The sequence below is a fragment of the Bactrocera dorsalis genome, unplaced genomic scaffold (assembly GCF_023373825.1).
Source record: "Bactrocera dorsalis isolate Fly_Bdor unplaced genomic scaffold, ASM2337382v1 BdCtg042, whole genome shotgun sequence".
Lineage (NCBI taxonomy): Eukaryota > Metazoa > Arthropoda > Insecta > Diptera > Tephritidae > Bactrocera > Bactrocera dorsalis.
In genome coordinates, this window is record NW_026038093.1 from 2680 (window position 1) to 18326 (window position 15647).

At 32.0% G+C, this 15647-nt stretch overlaps 6 protein-coding genes across 14 annotated transcripts; 3 read left to right on the forward strand and 3 right to left on the reverse strand.

Moving 5' to 3' along the window:
• The first annotated feature begins 544 nt into the window (after positions 1-544).
• Positions 545-3583, forward strand: LOC105230630 (F-actin-capping protein subunit alpha). 2 transcript variants are annotated; one of them, XM_011211531.4, is made up of 5 exons: positions 545-693; positions 762-1086; positions 1694-1863; positions 1923-2096; positions 2949-3583. In XM_011211531.4, the coding sequence occupies exons 2-5, from the start codon at positions 846-848 to the stop codon at positions 3222-3224; spliced, it is 861 nt and encodes a 286-aa protein (XP_011209833.2). In that variant the 5' UTR covers positions 545-693; positions 762-845; the 3' UTR covers positions 3225-3583. The 2 variants fall into 2 exon arrangements, with proteins under 2 accessions (XP_011209833.2, XP_049317443.1); XM_049461486.1 differs by having other exon boundaries at positions 565-1086.
• A 35-nt stretch (positions 3584-3618) lies between these two features.
• On the reverse strand, positions 3619-5111 carry LOC105230633 (uncharacterized). Its single transcript, XM_011211537.4, has 3 exons — positions 4850-5111; positions 4679-4801; positions 3619-4625 (listed from the first exon to the last, which is right to left on the reverse strand). Exons 1-3 carry the CDS (start codon positions 5004-5006, stop codon positions 4486-4488), a joined length of 420 nt encoding a protein of 139 aa, XP_011209839.1. The 5' UTR covers positions 5007-5111; the 3' UTR covers positions 3619-4485.
• A 234-nt stretch (positions 5112-5345) lies between these two features.
• On the forward strand, positions 5346-6323 carry LOC105230632 (39S ribosomal protein L54, mitochondrial). 2 transcript variants are annotated; one of them, XM_049461489.1, is made up of 5 exons: positions 5346-5539; positions 5597-5739; positions 5791-5932; positions 6040-6167; positions 6234-6323. In XM_049461489.1, the coding sequence occupies exons 1-5, from the start codon at positions 5446-5448 to the stop codon at positions 6306-6308; spliced, it is 582 nt and encodes a 193-aa protein (XP_049317446.1). In that variant the 5' UTR covers positions 5346-5445; the 3' UTR covers positions 6309-6323. The 2 variants fall into 2 exon arrangements, with proteins under 2 accessions (XP_049317446.1, XP_029407978.2); XM_029552118.2 differs by having other exon boundaries at positions 5347-5539; positions 6040-6171; positions 6234-6262.
• A 160-nt stretch (positions 6324-6483) lies between these two features.
• Positions 6484-9227, reverse strand: LOC105230631 (transcription factor Adf-1). 3 transcript variants are annotated; one of them, XM_011211534.4, is made up of 4 exons: positions 8731-9227; positions 7636-7756; positions 7363-7547; positions 6484-7272 (listed from the first exon to the last, which is right to left on the reverse strand). In XM_011211534.4, exons 1-4 carry the CDS (start codon positions 8891-8893, stop codon positions 6980-6982), a joined length of 762 nt encoding a protein of 253 aa, XP_011209836.2. In that variant the 5' UTR covers positions 8894-9227; the 3' UTR covers positions 6484-6979. The 3 variants fall into 3 exon arrangements, with proteins under 3 accessions (XP_011209836.2, XP_011209835.2, XP_011209834.2); XM_011211533.4 differs by having other exon boundaries at positions 6484-7281; positions 8731-9221; XM_011211532.4 differs by having other exon boundaries at positions 6484-7293; positions 8731-9216.
• Positions 9228-9543: 316 nt separating this feature from the next.
• Positions 9544-13180, forward strand: LOC105230626 (glucose-6-phosphate exchanger SLC37A2). Of its 3 annotated transcripts, none has more exons than XM_019991871.3 (9): positions 9544-9727; positions 10248-10399; positions 10465-10616; positions 10693-11258; positions 11427-11468; positions 11643-11847; positions 11917-12065; positions 12134-12335; positions 12402-13180. In XM_019991871.3, the coding sequence occupies exons 2-9, from the start codon at positions 10281-10283 to the stop codon at positions 12566-12568; spliced, it is 1602 nt and encodes a 533-aa protein (XP_019847430.1). In that variant the 5' UTR covers positions 9544-9727; positions 10248-10280; the 3' UTR covers positions 12569-13180. The 3 variants fall into 3 exon arrangements, with proteins under 3 accessions (XP_019847430.1, XP_011209823.1, XP_049317442.1); XM_011211521.4 differs by having other exon boundaries at positions 9545-9727; positions 11427-11462; XM_049461485.1 differs by lacking the exon at positions 9544-9727 and adding an exon at positions 10146-10169.
• A 424-nt stretch (positions 13181-13604) lies between these two features.
• On the reverse strand, positions 13605-15631 carry LOC105230627 (probable phosphomevalonate kinase). 3 transcript variants are annotated; one of them, XM_011211524.4, is made up of 3 exons: positions 15232-15382; positions 14342-14511; positions 13605-14277 (listed from the first exon to the last, which is right to left on the reverse strand). In XM_011211524.4, exon 3 carries the CDS (start codon positions 14259-14261, stop codon positions 13701-13703), a length of 561 nt encoding a protein of 186 aa, XP_011209826.2. In that variant the 5' UTR covers positions 14262-14277; positions 14342-14511; positions 15232-15382; the 3' UTR covers positions 13605-13700. The 3 variants fall into 3 exon arrangements, with proteins under 3 accessions (XP_011209826.2, XP_011209825.2, XP_049317447.1); XM_011211523.4 differs by lacking the exon at positions 15232-15382 and adding an exon at positions 15389-15631 and having other exon boundaries at positions 13605-14511; XM_049461490.1 differs by lacking the exon at positions 15232-15382 and adding an exon at positions 15009-15176 and having other exon boundaries at positions 13605-14511.
• Positions 15632-15647: the final 16 nt, after the last annotated feature.

The window sequence follows — 15647 nt, forward strand, 5'->3', positions numbered from 1 at the left end:
GTAAAGGATATATTGTTATATATTCTATATATATACTATATGTATATTAGACTTAGAAAAAAATCTAACTATTTGTATATAGTATACAAAAAGTTTTCCAATCAAAAAGCAGAATAATCTCATTATGTTTCATTTTGGCGCAATTTCCCCCGTAAAACATATGTACATACATATTAGTATATGTTAGCTTTAGAAAAAGTCATACATATGTATGTAGCATACAGGAACTTCTCCGCCTACCAGAAATCACCTGCATATAAATACGCTTGTATGTATAGTGCCCTGCATTGGTTCTCTTTTATTTATTTTTGTTATTGCTCATAGACTCAAAAAACCGCTCAATCGCTGTTAAATATGGTGAAACACGCTCATAATTTGTATGTGGTGAAATCGGACCATCGCGACCGAGTTGGCAGTGGTGAAATCGGACCATCGCGACCGAGTTAGCCAAAAATATTTTTACGTTCTCCGCGCCGTGAACCTTCTCTATGATAGACGTTCTCTGTAAATCATATACGTTCTCCGCGTTTACGTTCTCATCTGACATTGATTTATAAATGTCAAATCTATTACTCAGTTGCTGGTGTATATTTATGCATTTTTCTACGGCTAGTAATTTGGTGACTTTTTGAGAAATAATCAAGAATTTTCCGAATTTGATTTTTACTTTTTAGACGGAATAGTTTTTTAGTGGTTAGTTGACCAAAACCACTTTTCAAATAATTCAGATTATTTATTTACACGTGTTGGTGTTTTTAAAGCTTAAATCCTAACAGAAGTGAATATCTTAACAAGAAACCTCGCAAGAAAGTTAATCTGTAATCTGAAAAATTCTACCTGACAAAATGGAACAAACACAAATTACCGACGCCGAGAAAGTGCGAATTGTTTCCGACTTTATTATGCATGCGCCACCTGGTGAATTCAACGAAGTTTTCACCGACGTACGTCAATTGCTCAACAATGATGCGCTGCTAAAAGAAGGGGCTAGCCATGCCTTCGCACTATACAACAAAGAGCAATTAACTCCGGTGCACATTGAGGGTAGCGAATATAATGCACTTATATCCGAACATAATGATTTGGGTAAGTATATGCAATAAAAATTTTGTCAGAAAATATTTAGTCTCTGTGCATAACATACACATATCCACGCAGCTACTACACACGTTGAGTCATAGCCAAAGTGATATTTTGTTCATTACTTAGCTTATCTTAGCTGCATACAATGTGATTTGTTTACTTGATCCCCTAGAAAAATGTCCAAACGAATATAAGGCTGATATCTTGAATTCGATAATAATTATCTAATATTAAATTTTTCAGTATTTTTTAAGTTGAGTATCAATTTTACTGATCCTAGTACAAATTTTAAAGTTTTTAATGTTTGTTAATATACTTAATAAAATAAATTTTATATCTGTATATAGTATTACGGGGTCGTTTCTACTCTCCTATTATCGTATATTTTGAATTTTGCGTATTTCATTTTACAAGGACAAGTGAAGAACTTACTTAATATTTATTATAGAACATTTCCTAATTTTACTAAAAGGTCCTGTTGAGGTAGTTGGAAGTTAATTTTGGTTTCACTAAATATTTTCCATTTACCCACTAAAATTACATTTTAAAAATATTTAAAATTTTTTTCTGCAGAAAAAAATATTTTAATTTATAAAAAATAAATTTTCAGGTAATGGTCGTTTTTATGATCCTCGAACCAAACAATCTTTTAAGTTTGATCATCTACGAAAAGAAGCTAGTGATTACCAGGATATGGAACCAGATGTTACAGCTGAACCGTGGCGTGCAGCACTTGATTTAGAAACGATTAACTACACCAATAGTCATTATCGTAATGGTGTATGTATAAGATTTATTTTATTACCAATAAAATGTTATTAAGTATTTTTCATTAAAAGGTATCTTCGGTATTTGGAAAAACACAAGGTGGTCAAATAACTTTAACAGTTTGTATCGAGGACCATCAGTTTCAACCAAAAAACTACTGGAATGGGCGATGGCGATCCCAGTGGAGTCTCGCATTACAACCTGGCAGTGGAAGTGCAGAACTTAAAGGAATGCTTAAACTACAGGTTTGTATGAGAATTTATACTAAAGTAATAAGCGTTCATACAAAATATTTAAACATGTATGTATACTGTCCCAAGCCATGGAATTATGAAGGATATCCATTTTTAGTAAGGAAAGTTTTCATTAACTTTTCCTCAGAAAACGCTTATACTTACTCTAGACATCAAATGAAAGTATAAATTTCTCAGACGTTATTTCAATGCAGATTTGTTAAAATAAATAATTAGTAATTCATGCAATAATATTATATTTCTAAAGGCATTTAAACAACAAATTTTAGAAAGAAAAAAATCTTGTTTCACTTCAAAACAATAACTCATTAAAAAGAGGCAGTCAAATGAAAGTATAAACTTTGAAAAATACAAAACGTTTCGTTTAAAAGTAAATTTAGTAAATTCTATTTCCACCTTATTGCACGATGATGTTCGTTGTACTAATGGAAACATCTAAACCAAATCTTTCAATCAACCTTTCTTCGTATAATTTACTTCTTAGTAAAATTCAGTTTCACTTTGAAAGATATGAAGCAAAACTAAAATTATACTTTCATTTGACACGCACTCATAGGCTCACCAGCGAAGACTAATCATTTTTGATCGTATAAAAATTTTTTTGTGTATAAATAATAAGTGCAAATTTTGCTCCAAATGATCCTTTACATAACGGTGCGTCTTCATGACATGCTTTATAAATTTATTCTTAACCGAAAATGGAAGAAATAAATGAATGCTCTGGGATCGTCAGTATGTAATATATTTAAACTTTCATTTGATGCCTAGTGTATATATAAATATGTAGAGTGCTTTAACCGAAACCTCAATTATTTGATTGTTTATGCATTTTTCGGTTTATAGGTTCATTACTATGAAGACGGCAACGTGCAACTCGTTTCAACCAAGGAGTTCAGGGAATCAGTGGTTGTATCTAATGAGCAGCAAGTGGCCAAGGAAGTTATACGTTTGATTGAAGAAGCTGAAAATGAATATCAATTAGCGATTTCAGAAAACTACCAAACAATGTCTGATACTACCTTCAAAGCGATGCGTCGTCTTTTACCAATAACTAGAACTAAAATTGACTGGGGAAAAATAGTAACGTATAGCATTGGTAAAGAATTAAAAACGCAATAAGGTTCGGGAGATATTGAGGGAAACTGTGAGAGGAATACCGACATATAAGAATTAAAATATTAAATTTAGGATTGCCCATTCAATCTTCTTATAGCGTTCATAAAAGATCTAAATTCAAAAATCTTCAAATTAAACGGGCTTAAAAAATAATAGATTTAAATCGCTGAGTTTAAAAATTACAGTAACTCCTTATACTTATAGGATTACTTATCAATCACATGATGATAATTTAAATGAAAAAATAAAACTCTTTTCATAATTGAAATATGGAATTTTGTAAAATTTTGATTAAAACCAACACTTGCTTTATATATTTCAAAAGAGTTATAAATAAATACATATGTTATATATATATATATATATCGTCACCTGAAATGCAAAATAACGTATCATCAAAAAATCGAAATTGAGTGTCTTATTGATTACGCTTCACTACTTCAAATTATATACATAATATTACATATGTTCAACATTTTCTGGTTCTGCGGTCATATATAAACCAGTCTTAACCAATATTAATATTTTGTTTCACTCATGTTCGATTTTATTTCGTGTTTCATTCATGCCACTGTAAATTTCTGAAAATGTTGTTACGTTATTTTGCATTTCATGTAACGATATACATATATGTATATATCTGGTGACTGTTATTAAGAGTGTAACATTAGAGAGCTATATTTTGGAGCAATTCACATACCATTGTCGCCTTTGTCTTTGAATGCGGAAAATGAGTAAAGTAATGTATTATAAGGTACTAATTTAGTAAAAAAAAATTCAGGACTTTTTCGACAACATGAAGATTTAGTAACCTTGAAATCTTGACGGTATATATACATGCATACGTGTATGCTTTAATATATGAAGGTTGGTCGCTCTCCTACTTCGTCTTTTGTGCCGCAAAGAAGTCAAAATCACTTTTGCAATATATTTTAAAATTAATGTATTATAAGTATTGGAGGGCAAATGCATTGATAAATGAAATAAAGATATGAAATACTTACAAACAAAACATGATGTGAATAGTAAAATTAATTTCAAACAAGCAAACTTTTTTTTTGAAACAATTGACATTTATCAAACGTTACTGGCTAGTTTATGCTTAAAAATGTATTCTTAAAATAAATATTTTTAATAATTTTTTGAAGCAAATTTCTCTTTTTTTGCCAACTATGCGCTCGGCTCGGATTAGAGCGCCCTCTATGACGGCCCCTTAGGTGCTCCTCACGTTAACATAATGAAGAAAATTGTTTTAATGTACAACTTAACCGTTGACTGAGGTTTTCATTGTTTCAGATTTTTTTATAAGAAAACGTTTGTCAGGTTGGGAGCGCAACTCTAATTCTAAGCGATCGATGAACCAACCCGAATCAGGTGTCCGATTCGCCCAGAAATACATTTTACCTAAAAAATAAGTTTGTAATCATTTGCAAGTTTTCGTAATTTTAATTGAATACCTTTATCTTTAACACCTTTTACATGAACCATAAACTGGGCAACTTGCCCGTCAGAAAAATTGCTGCTGTCACTTAAATCAAATCCAAGCTCTTTAATTGGTTCACCAAGCAAACTCGACGCACCTGGAAATACATGTTATAAAATGTTAACTATAAAACTATGATACATACCCTTGTGTTGTCTTAGGGTTTTTAGTGCTATTCGGAAATATTCAGAGTTTCTAATGTTATCTTCAATTTTATAACGCATGTACATTACAGCCGTAATGGAGGCAAATGCTCCATAAACAGCTATTTTTCCTAGTGTTTTATTTGAGGGAAATCGCATGATTGGAATTTAAAATCTCTTTATTTCATTGTACAATCTTATTGTTATAGAATTAAGCGATATGGATTACTTTTTTCTATTTTTTCGGTTGAATCAGCTGTAATAACGAGTTGCCAGTATATTTAGAAAGTCAAAAAATTCAATATTTGAGACAATCAGCTCCACTTTTAAAAACATCACGCAACCGAAAATCCCAATTGGGATTTTTCTTTTAACTCATTTTTAGAAGATGAAAATTTTCAACTCAGTAATCCTTGCAGAGGAGAATATGGCGCAGTTCCTTTATATATTAAATAAATTATTTCTTAATGGTAGCACTGTATCTGATTACCAGCTGATTGATATAATTAAGGTTATACAATTCCAACTGTTCAAATCCCATTATTGGTGCTATACCCATGTTATTTAGTATCCCAGATAAAATTGTGTAAAATTAAAAATGAATGTTAATATTTTCACAAAATCAATATACGCTTTACGGCAAAATTTGATAACCCAATCATTATGGCGATCGTATGCGAAGCCAGCGCCTGGTAGGTAATATCTGACTGCTGTTGTCCTGTTTAATATTAAGTAATACCATATTTCAGCTGCGATTGGAGGGAAAAAGAAGAAACTAGGAAAGCTTGGTCCAGTAATAGAAAAAAAAGAAATCCCAGTTGAGACCGATGCTAATAAGCTAGTCAGTTATGTTTGTGGAAGCAACATCTTAAAAACCGGTGAGGATATTAAGGTATGTACCAACAATATTTTAGTACAAATATTTGTTGACTGTTGCTATTAGCTTAAAGCAGATTCGGAATATCCTGACTGGTTGTGGTCTATAAATATTGATCGTATAATACCTATAGAGGAAATGGATCCAGAAACAAAACAATATTGGCGTCGTCTTCGCAGGCAGGGACTAAGACGGAACAATCAACTAAGTAAATTGAAAAAATTTTAGTTTAATATTTGTTATTATTTATACAAATTGGAAAGATATTAAAATTTATTAGTACTCTCCTAACAAACATACTCTTGTCTATCATAGAATATATACATAAATCAAGGGTGACTTCATATTTCTACTGTCAAACAACAAAGCAATGGCTTATTATGTTAGTTTCGAGTGTTCCACCGGGGACAAAATCCGCGCCACCACCAATCAACTTGCTTGTTGTGGGTAAAAAAAATAGTTCGCTTTGTTAAAATGGTTAGTGCCAATCCATCTGTAACTTTTTACAGATTTTTATGTATAGAGCCACGGTTAACGGGCTGTGTAAAAAGTTTGGAAGAATAATCATCCGACCAGTATACTAGAGTGGAATGTTAACTATGTTTACGTAAACATTGTACAATACAACAACATGTGGTAATATACGTTCATATGTAGTTGAAAAAAAAATTGTGCGGTTTCCATTGAAAAGTCAGCTTCCCACTATTGATTGCCTAAGAAAAACGAAAGTCTGAGACAATGCAATTTTTACACGCAAACTTTTTTGAAAAATTTGGCTTGTTGCTAATTTATTAAAATAACGTTTAATCCATTTCATTTTTACAACTAAATCTAGTGTAAATTTATACCACTACCGTATAATGGCAGATAATTTTAACGCAATATACATATATGATACATAAATTTAAATTCTTTAGGAGCATATACTTAAAAGATCGTATCTCAAATAACTTAAGGCTATCACTATAAACAATAAAGCGCATTTTTTACAATGCAATTTTTTTCAGATTTTTATATTATATTTAATTATTCTTTGAGTGCAAAACTTAGTTTTCCGCCTTTCATTTGTCAGCCCTGAACAAAATTCATATGTATATTTGTTATTTGGTAAGTTGCTTTTTTTCGAAGTCCACATTAAAACTTGTATCGCAGGCAGCAATTCGTGGGAATGTAGTTTACACGATTTAATAGTAGTTTAAAAACGCTGCACTACACACCAAACTTCAGGAATTTTTAATGGCAAGATATGCCTTGACTAATATTTATTATGTTGTGCCAAGAGCTGCATATCTGTAAGGTATTTGATAATGTGTACTTTTGCCTCGGCCTTCTGTCGTACTCCTAAAGTGTTCAACATATCGGTCACTACCATACCGAACGACTGATCCTCAGCGCTAACTGCTTGAGTCATTGAATTTTGAAATATTTTAATTGTATTTAGCATATTGTCGTGATTGTCCTCGTCGGTACGTTCTCGCTTTAATGCTGGTTCATAAAAATATGGTTTTGGGTCCTTGGTGGCGGCGGTTAACTGAGTATCGCCTGTAACTGTAATTTCTAAACGTGAACCTAGGTGTATAGTATTATGTTGAACTTATGTGGACAAATTTTACAAATTGTAAATCGTTTGATACATACCATGCGGATGTGCTAGAGCCTGTGTTGATGTTGTGGCGGTGCCATTAAACGGTTGTGCAAATACATCTACTACAGCTTGTTGCTGTGTTTGCTGTTGTTGTTGTTGATTTGGATCAACTTGTGCAACCTGATTGTTGGTCTGTTGTACATTATTACATTTGCCTAAGAGAGATTCTCGATATTGTCTGCCAGTTTATTTAGTATATGGAGTAGATAACGAAATTATTAGATTTATAAACATACATAGGTATATGAAAATGAGCAACAAAGTACCTTATGGAATCCACAAGAAATTGCATTTGTTTGAAGTAACGCCAGCGAGATTCCTGACACAATTTCATCTCACGTGCGAATTTATCACGCAAACTTTTCCAACGTTTCGTACATTTTTGTTCTGAAAATAATTTATTTATTGTAGTAATAACGTGTTTTTATTGGTTCAAAATTATTCGTTTGTCTGCTCATATTATGTATGTATATTAACTGCCACACTAATTTAGCAAACAAAAGTCTTAATACAGCGTCAAATAAATTTTCTATATGAAATATTTATAATGTCCAATGTGAATAAAGTACTGGTTTTAAAAAATCTAAAAAAAAAAATTAAAAAAAAAAAAACAAAAAAAAAAATTAAAAAAAAAAAACAAAAAAAAAATCTTAAAAAAAAAATCTTAAAGAAAAATCTAAAAAAATATCAATGAAGCGGTAAAAGAGGGACTTGTTAAAAATCTGCATATACTTGATAAGCTGTTGATAAAGACGTCGCCGCGGACTGTAAATTGAGTAGACTCGTGACAGTGCAGTTCTGCTTTGCAGTTTCCCCCACAGACGACTGCACTGCACCAGAGAATGTAAAGTATATATACGACTGCACTGCATTAACTTACAAAACTCGCATATATAAATACTTTGTTCTTATAGCTGTTTCATTCACTCTCAAGGATGTTTATACTTTTGTCTAAAACGTTCGTACAACCCGCAGCGCAAGAAGTCAGCAGACGCACTCAGCAACAAAGTACAGCAACGCAAGCAGTAAACAGCGACATTCGCACGTAGGAGAAACGCGGTAGCTTCGTCTGTTTCGGCGTAAATCGAACATTAGCAGCAGCCATTTCTAGTCACATACAAAATGCCACATTCGTGCATACATATGTGTGATGTTTGTTTGCGAAGGCGCCTTCTTCTGATTGAACTCAATTATTTTGTGAAAATAATTTTTATATACAAATCTTAAAATTTTTTATTTTACATTTTCGACTTGCAAATCTAACTCCCAATAGATTGTTTTCCCCTGATACAATTAAAAAACTAATATGCATATTTCTAATAAGAACATCAACACAATTGCATATGTTCATAGATACTTACCAGGTACTCCAAGTAGTTCTGCAATCTGCTTCCAAGTTTGGGCCTTCCTTACAAAGTGTTTGTAATTGTAATGTGACCGGTCGTATATAACAGGGTTTTGCTTTACTGCCTCAATAAGATTAAGATCGAATTGAGTCTCCAAGTTAGCATCCAATTTTTCCATTTTCAGGGAATATTTGTTTTCAATTTTAGTTACCGCTAAATTGCTCTTGCACGTTTATTTTTCTGCTTCTGTCCACCGAGACGCCCACCGAATTCTGCCAATGATTTACACACTTGGATTCCGCAGAAAAATATATATTTTTATTTTCTATCAAAGTCGACAGTGGCTGCTAACCGTCATATATTTGTTTGTTGTTTCTTTTTCTATTAAAGCAGAGAAATTTCTTTTGTAGATGTTTGTATAATCACTTGAAATTCCGAACTGCGAAGCGACGCAAGCGACATGAAAAACTACTGCGGACAGAGATAGCCGATGCCATTGACGATGGCCGAAAAGTCGACGAAAACCTCGACTTCGGCTGTCTGATGCGCAGCGCTGTAGCAGAGATGCCACAGAATCGGTGTGGGCAGCATCGTTTTAACTCTACCAGATGTATAAATTTATTACACCTCAATATGAATTAAAAATTATTAAATACATATATAAATTTTACCTATAAATGTGACCAGTGCAATTAATTTAGAAATCGGGTAGAGTTGAGACGATGCTGTCCATGATTATTGGCGATAAATTCTTGCTTCAGACTATCGACTTTTGTCTAGAATTGGCAATGCGATTATTTTGTATCAGCTTGAATGTTTTTTCTAAGTTAATAAATATTGTTGTCATCAAAGCTGTCATTAGTAAATGGGTAGAAGTGAATATTCATTTATTTTAATTCTTTGTTTTATATATTGACTGAAATTAGAGATGAATACTGGATTTCTATCTTCTATTCAATTAAATAGTTATTGAATTCGATTTACTAAAGAGAAATTGTGAATAGTGGAACTGGTAGGAAAATATTATTTGTTAACATAAGCTGAATGAAGTAATAGATATGTATGTATGTGCTTATCTCACATGATAAAATGTACACAAACCTTTGTTTTTATAAATATTTATATGCCAACGCAGCATATGTTGGTATTTTGGAATATTGTGTGAATTATTTAAGATAATACATATACAAAGTGGCTCGAAAAGAATATTAAATTATGATCCAAATAAGGCAAATGCATTGCATACATCGAGTTCTTTTTCTTTAATAACTACAACTTCAATTCAATTAGTTTAGTACACTGTTCTGTAAATACATGCTTATACTATACTTGCCTTAATGGTATATTATTCTATTAATATCAAATCTTTATTGTTTCCTTCCCATATTTCCGTTGTAGGTTTGTGTACCACTGTGTGATAAGGTACACAATTAATGCTATGCACATATGTATGTGTGAGTGTTTAAATATGTGGGCGCTTAATTTAGAAGTTATCTTTTATTTATTTATTAAAATCAAAACTATTTCTATAGATAAGGCGGAAAATATTGAAATAAATAATTTTTATGCTCCAACATCGATACGGTAAAAATAGCAATATGTACGATATTCCGCTGGGTGTCTGGGCGGTACAAAAGCTAAGTTTGGCGTGCTGTCCACGCTTACAATTGCGTAAAGATTTTGTGTGAGTCACTGAAATTACTCTTCAGTAAGAATATATATCAAATAAAAAAACCTATTTATCTAAAGCTTTAAGGTATCAACCATCATTTTGACTTATTTGGCATATGCTGCTTATCATATGTCCAGAAAACCAATATCCGTAGTAAAATCAGTATTACATGAAAACTGCACAAATCCAAGCAATACCACAGATAATGACTGCGGCTATCCACCTTTTGGTGAGTATGAAACGTTTAGTGGTTTACAAAATCTAGGTATATATTTGGATTTATTATGAAACCTTGTTTATTTTAGATGTACCTGATGCATCCACATTGTTTGGCACATTAGACTCAGCATTTCTTGTCACCTATGCCATATCAATGTTTCTTTCTGGCATAGTTGCAGAACGTGTATCTCTCCGTTATTACCTAAGTTTGGGCATGCTATTTTCTGGACTATTCACTCTCCTTTTTGGTGCAGCCAAATCGTGGAATATACATAATATGTGGTATTTTGTTCTTGTTCAGGTATTGGGTGGCATAGTTCAAACAACCGGTTGGCCAGGCGTAGTGACATTGATGGCACGTTGGTTTGGTAGGTCGAAACGGGGCCTTATATTCGGTATTTGGAATAGCCACACATCAGTTGGTAACATTCTCGGTACTTTGATAGCTGCACACTTTGTTGAAAGTAATTGGATGTTATCATTCGCTGTGCCTGGCGCCATTATGGCGGCATTGGGCTTCGTAATGTTTTTATTTATTGTTGATGATCCAGAAATCGTTGGTTTGCCTTCAACACGAACGCATTTGGCAGTGAATCATAGCAATGCTTACGATGATGACGAACGGATATCAAATGCAGCCAGTTTTGAAGCGGTAAGTTTGAATATATTTTATATATATTTCTTAAAAAGTAAAGCAAATTTAGTGGCGTATGAAATAATAGCATGAATTTTTTATTGCGGCTAGAAAAACATTGAACTTAAGATGTTAATTGTTTTTAAATTATTCCAAGTTAAAGATCTGTTTTTTTTTTTTTTGCAGAACCGTGGCATTCATGGCTATACAGACGATTATACTGTAAGTGTATGTATGTAGTTATGGTTTTATATTTACACAATTTCATTCTGCTATTTTTGTGTGAATAACTGACAAAGTTATCTGATTTGCTAATGGCTAAATGCGTTTTTTATCAAAACATGTGGCGTCACTATCTCCATTCTTTTTTGGACTGACTATCTTTATTTGTCTGACCTATAGGAAATAAACCATCGTGCATCTGAGCGTACTCCGATATTACCTCGTAGCAGATCACCAGTAGTTGCACAAACTGAACGCAATGCAGTTGGCATTCTTCAAGCTCTATTGATTCCCGGCGTTGTGGAGTTCTCCTTGTGTTTATTTTTTGCTAAACTTGTCAGTTATACGTTCCTCTATTGGCTTCCATTATACATACAGTCTTCCAGTAAGTTGTGCCGTTATATTAATAAAATTATGATGTTGTTTATATATTGTCGTGTACGTACTCTTACAGCTACATTAAGTCCCAGTGTTGCAGCTGACCTTTCCACACTCTTCGATATTGGCGGAATATTTGGGGCTATTGCAGCAGGAACAGTATCTGACTATTCGGGTATGCCAGCCACAACTTGCTTTGTTTTGTTAATTTGTTCAGCGCCATTGGTAAACATCAAATTCAATAATTATAAAAACATGTAATGAGTTGACCTTTCTGCATTCAATTAATTTAGCTATTTATGTATGTGCACTTTGGGGGCTTATCGATAGTCATCAATATCATATTACTTTTACTAGCTGGTTTTATGGTAAATGGACCATATGCTTTGATTACGACATTTGTAAGTGCCGAACTGGGGCAGCATCAATCGTTGTCGCATAATTCCAAGGCCTTAGCTACAGTAACCGCAATTATCGATGGCACCGGTTCAATTGGTTTGAATAAATTTTCATAGTTTGCAAATAATTTTATTTATTATAAATTAAAAAACAATTTCTCAGGAGCTGCTGTGGGTCCCTTCATTGCCGGTTTAGTGTCACAAAGCGGTTGGGAGAATGTGTTCAACATGCTCATTTGTGCCGATATATTGGCTATGGTTTTAATCTCTCGTCAAGTGATTAAAGAGCTCCTCAGGCTACGTCGCAGAAACCGTATACGTATAGAGTAAAGCCTTGAATAATGCAGATATTAAATGTATTATATTTTTAAAATAAGCTATATATAATGTATATAAATAATCATTATCGCTGATATTGTATTTTATCAATCGCTATTATTAAATACGACCAATAAATCTCGAGATAATATATAAATAAGTTAAATAGATATAAATGATTTAAATAGGTTTTTTGTGATTTACTTGATAAAAAATCTGTTCCGAATATAAAAATGGTGTATGCATGAAATACAGCGTAAATGGTATGTGAGTATCTTTAATTTTAGTGATAGAAGACAAATTATTTTATTCAGTTACAATTTTAAATTATTTGATATCTTATAAAAATAAAAAAATGGTTTATATATTAACTACTACTCATTATAGAAGTACTAATATGGTGTAACCGTAGATATATCTAATTCGAGTGTTCTGAATCTAATTGTTGTGATCCGGTTTTATATTTAAAGACAATAAATTTGAATTGTGATACGCTATTTTACTTTGTAAACGTTGAAAGAAACTATTGGGAGAAAGTAAAGTTTCATAATTATTATTGTTAAATTTAAGTGACGATACAAGCAAGGAATCTGGTATTTATGAAATAAAATAATAACTTGTGTATTTTTTTCTGTTGTTATTTTATTAACTTACTTCGAAGTTTGTATACAAAATTAAAAAACGGTTTATTAACAAATACCTTATAATTCTATAATAAACATATGATATATGTACAATGTTAATCCAGTTTTACACCATAACGCAGCCAAACTAAAACTTTAACAGGATATACATATTTAATTTCCTACATCTGCTTTTATAAAAATATAGGTGTATATATGTATATGTATAATATCACTTTGTATAGAATTTTTTGGAATTCGTTTATCTTGTGTTTTTGCAATATTAAAAAAACAAAAAACGGTAATAATAATAACATTATGCCTTAACGATTGTACATAGCAATTACATATTTACTAGCTTTTTCCGCGGATGACCGGTTATGTTGTTTCAGCGTAACAATCAAATTTACATCCTCATTCATAATATATGTTTTCTTGTTAGTAATATAAGTAATAAGGATATACGTGTAAATATGAATATGAAAAATCATGTATTTCAAAATTATAGACAATCTTGGTGTTTATATGTAAAGTTTAAGTTTATCCTTTAATATTTCAATGCATGATTCTCCGTCCGACATACAATTATTCTGCAACACCACGTCCCATTGATTATAGTCGTCCAAATCGCATTCGGAGGGCACATCGTCGACACCATTGGTGAAAACCCAACCTCGCTCAATGCGTATTGGGTCTTTCGTATTAATCCGTATTGTAAGCACAAGCGAACCGTAATTTTCATGGAAGTATTTAATATCTGTCTTTCGTCTTACGTCGCTAACAATTACAAATTCAGCATGCGCATGGAGCATTGCAGTTCGGCAGAAGTACCCATAATCCGTCATACGCATGGAGTCGCTCCACTCTATCATATCTTTACGATACTTTTCCTTATACGGACCGTCGCTCAACAACTCACTTAAGTTCAGATTAAGACGTTTTGCCCATTCCACTTTTATAGGCTCTGAAATGTGTACTATTTGACATCTGTCGCCTAGGATATTTTGCAATGTACTCGAAATGTAATCTTTTCCCGACTTTCTTTTTCCGCTGATAAGTAAAATTTTTTTCACACCATCCATTTTACAAGTTCTAAACCTAATGCGGTTATAATGTTTCCGTTTTTATGTACATACATATGTGTTGTCAAAACAAAACTTACTTTTACAAAATCTTATGTGCTTTGTATCTTTAATTTATGCACAAACTCTTCCTTTACTTTCTGAGGCAGGCATTTGCATTTATGTATAAAATTTTGAACTCTGATTATAATCTTTTCCTTATTTAAACAATTTCTTCATTTATTATAAACTTGACTTTGTGGCAGATAACCTGAAATTCGGAGATATAAAATACAAATGAATACAGACAATGCAAGACATCTAAAACAAACGTACATATATATGGGCATAATAATTTATTTATTATATGAAAATTAGTATTTACATGTACATATGTATATTATTATATTGTACAAATCGCTCATTTGCTGCAAGACCGGCATAATTCAAAAAACGTGATTTTTGAGTTAATGCTGCAGAATTGTTCGTTATATCATACTTCATGTTCATATGAATACCTCTTATATGCTCCGCTTGAGAAGAGGTGTAAGGTTGGAGTCACCGTGTAAGGTTGTAGTAAGTTGAAAACTTTAAACGCGTTTTCTGGCGAATCGATTTTTTTTGACTTATGCCGGTCTTGCAGCAAATGAGCGAAATATAAATGTTATTTGTAGTGTTGCGCTGCCGTAACGAAATAATTGAGGCAAGCCAAAAACAGTAATAAATATGCATACATATGTATGTATAAAGGTTTTGCAGAAATACAACCTGTTCAACGTCCGATGTTGGATGTACTTTTTTCAGGAAAAACAGTGTTTCCTGGTTCATTTCAAATTAGTTGTGAGAACCATTATTAATAGCTATTAATTTAATTATAAAATACCTACATACGTATATCTGATCAAAATTAATTTATAAGAAAAGGATGTTACAGATCTGTTTAGAATTCATCTTCAAAGTTGTTTTTTTTAGTTTGAAAAAAAGAACTTACTGTATTAACAAATTTTTAATAAGTTTCAAGCTTTAAATTAATAAATCATCGTTTTGACTGAAGACACGAAAGAATAACAAAACTTTCTAAATAAAATCCAATACAAAAAAACAAAACTAGAGAAACAAAATTACAACTCAAATGTTGCGTTACCAACCATGAAAAAATGCTGATTAATGTTATCGAAGTATTGATGTGGCAAGAACTCGGATTATTGATATTCTTTAAAAAAGAAAAATAATGGTTTTATTAGCTCGTCAGCTATTTTATTAGATTTGCAGAAGATTGTTATACAAGAACAATCATATATGTATATATATATATATTTATATATATACATGTGCCAGTGAATGATATTCTTGGTTGAAATAGATTATATGGCATCACTACGACTGCGCTGCGACGGATTTCTAGGC

Bases quoted from the DNA above. Each gene is read 5' to 3' on its own strand.
- LOC105230631 (XM_011211532.4), bottom strand. From the start codon at position 8,893: ATGGAAAAATTGGATGCTAACTTGGAGACTCAATTCGATCTTAATCTT. The intron at 7,757-8,730 runs GTAAGTATCTAT...AATTATTTTCAG, and splicing joins AGAACTACTTGGAGTACCTG to AACAAAAATGTACGAAACGT. The intron at 7,548-7,635 runs GTACTTTGTTGC...ATAAACTGGCAG, and splicing joins TTTCTTGTGGATTCCATAAG to ACAATATCGAGAATCTCTCT.
- LOC105230632 (XM_049461489.1), top strand. From the start codon at position 5,446: ATGAATGTTAATATTTTCACAAAATCAATATACGCTTTACGGCAAAAT. The intron at 5,740-5,790 runs GTATGTACCAAC...TGTTGCTATTAG, and splicing joins AAACCGGTGAGGATATTAAG to CTTAAAGCAGATTCGGAATA. The intron at 6,168-6,233 runs GTGGGTAAAAAA...AACTTTTTACAG, and splicing joins CACCAATCAACTTGCTTGTT to ATTTTTATGTATAGAGCCAC.
- LOC105230626 (XM_019991871.3), top strand. From the start codon at position 10,281: ATGCTCCAACATCGATACGGTAAAAATAGCAATATGTACGATATTCCG. The intron at 11,259-11,426 runs GTAAGTTTGAAT...TTTTTTTTGCAG, and splicing joins ATGCAGCCAGTTTTGAAGCG to AACCGTGGCATTCATGGCTA. The intron at 11,469-11,642 runs GTATGTATGTAG...TCTGACCTATAG, and splicing joins CAGACGATTATACTGTAAGT to GAAATAAACCATCGTGCATC.
- LOC105230627 (XM_011211523.4), bottom strand. From the start codon at position 14,261: ATGGATGGTGTGAAAAAAATTTTACTTATCAGCGGAAAAAGAAAGTCG.
- LOC105230633 (XM_011211537.4), bottom strand. From the start codon at position 5,006: ATGCGATTTCCCTCAAATAAAACACTAGGAAAAATAGCTGTTTATGGA. The intron at 4,802-4,849 runs GTATGTATCATA...ATGTATTTCCAG, and splicing joins AACCCTAAGACAACACAAGG to GTGCGTCGAGTTTGCTTGGT. The intron at 4,626-4,678 runs GTATTCAATTAA...CTTATTTTTTAG, and splicing joins AAAAGGTGTTAAAGATAAAG to GTAAAATGTATTTCTGGGCG.
- LOC105230630 (XM_011211531.4), top strand. From the start codon at position 846: ATGGAACAAACACAAATTACCGACGCCGAGAAAGTGCGAATTGTTTCC. The intron at 1,087-1,693 runs GTAAGTATATGC...ATAAATTTTCAG, and splicing joins ATCCGAACATAATGATTTGG to GTAATGGTCGTTTTTATGAT. The intron at 2,097-2,948 runs GTTTGTATGAGA...TTCGGTTTATAG, and splicing joins AAGGAATGCTTAAACTACAG to GTTCATTACTATGAAGACGG.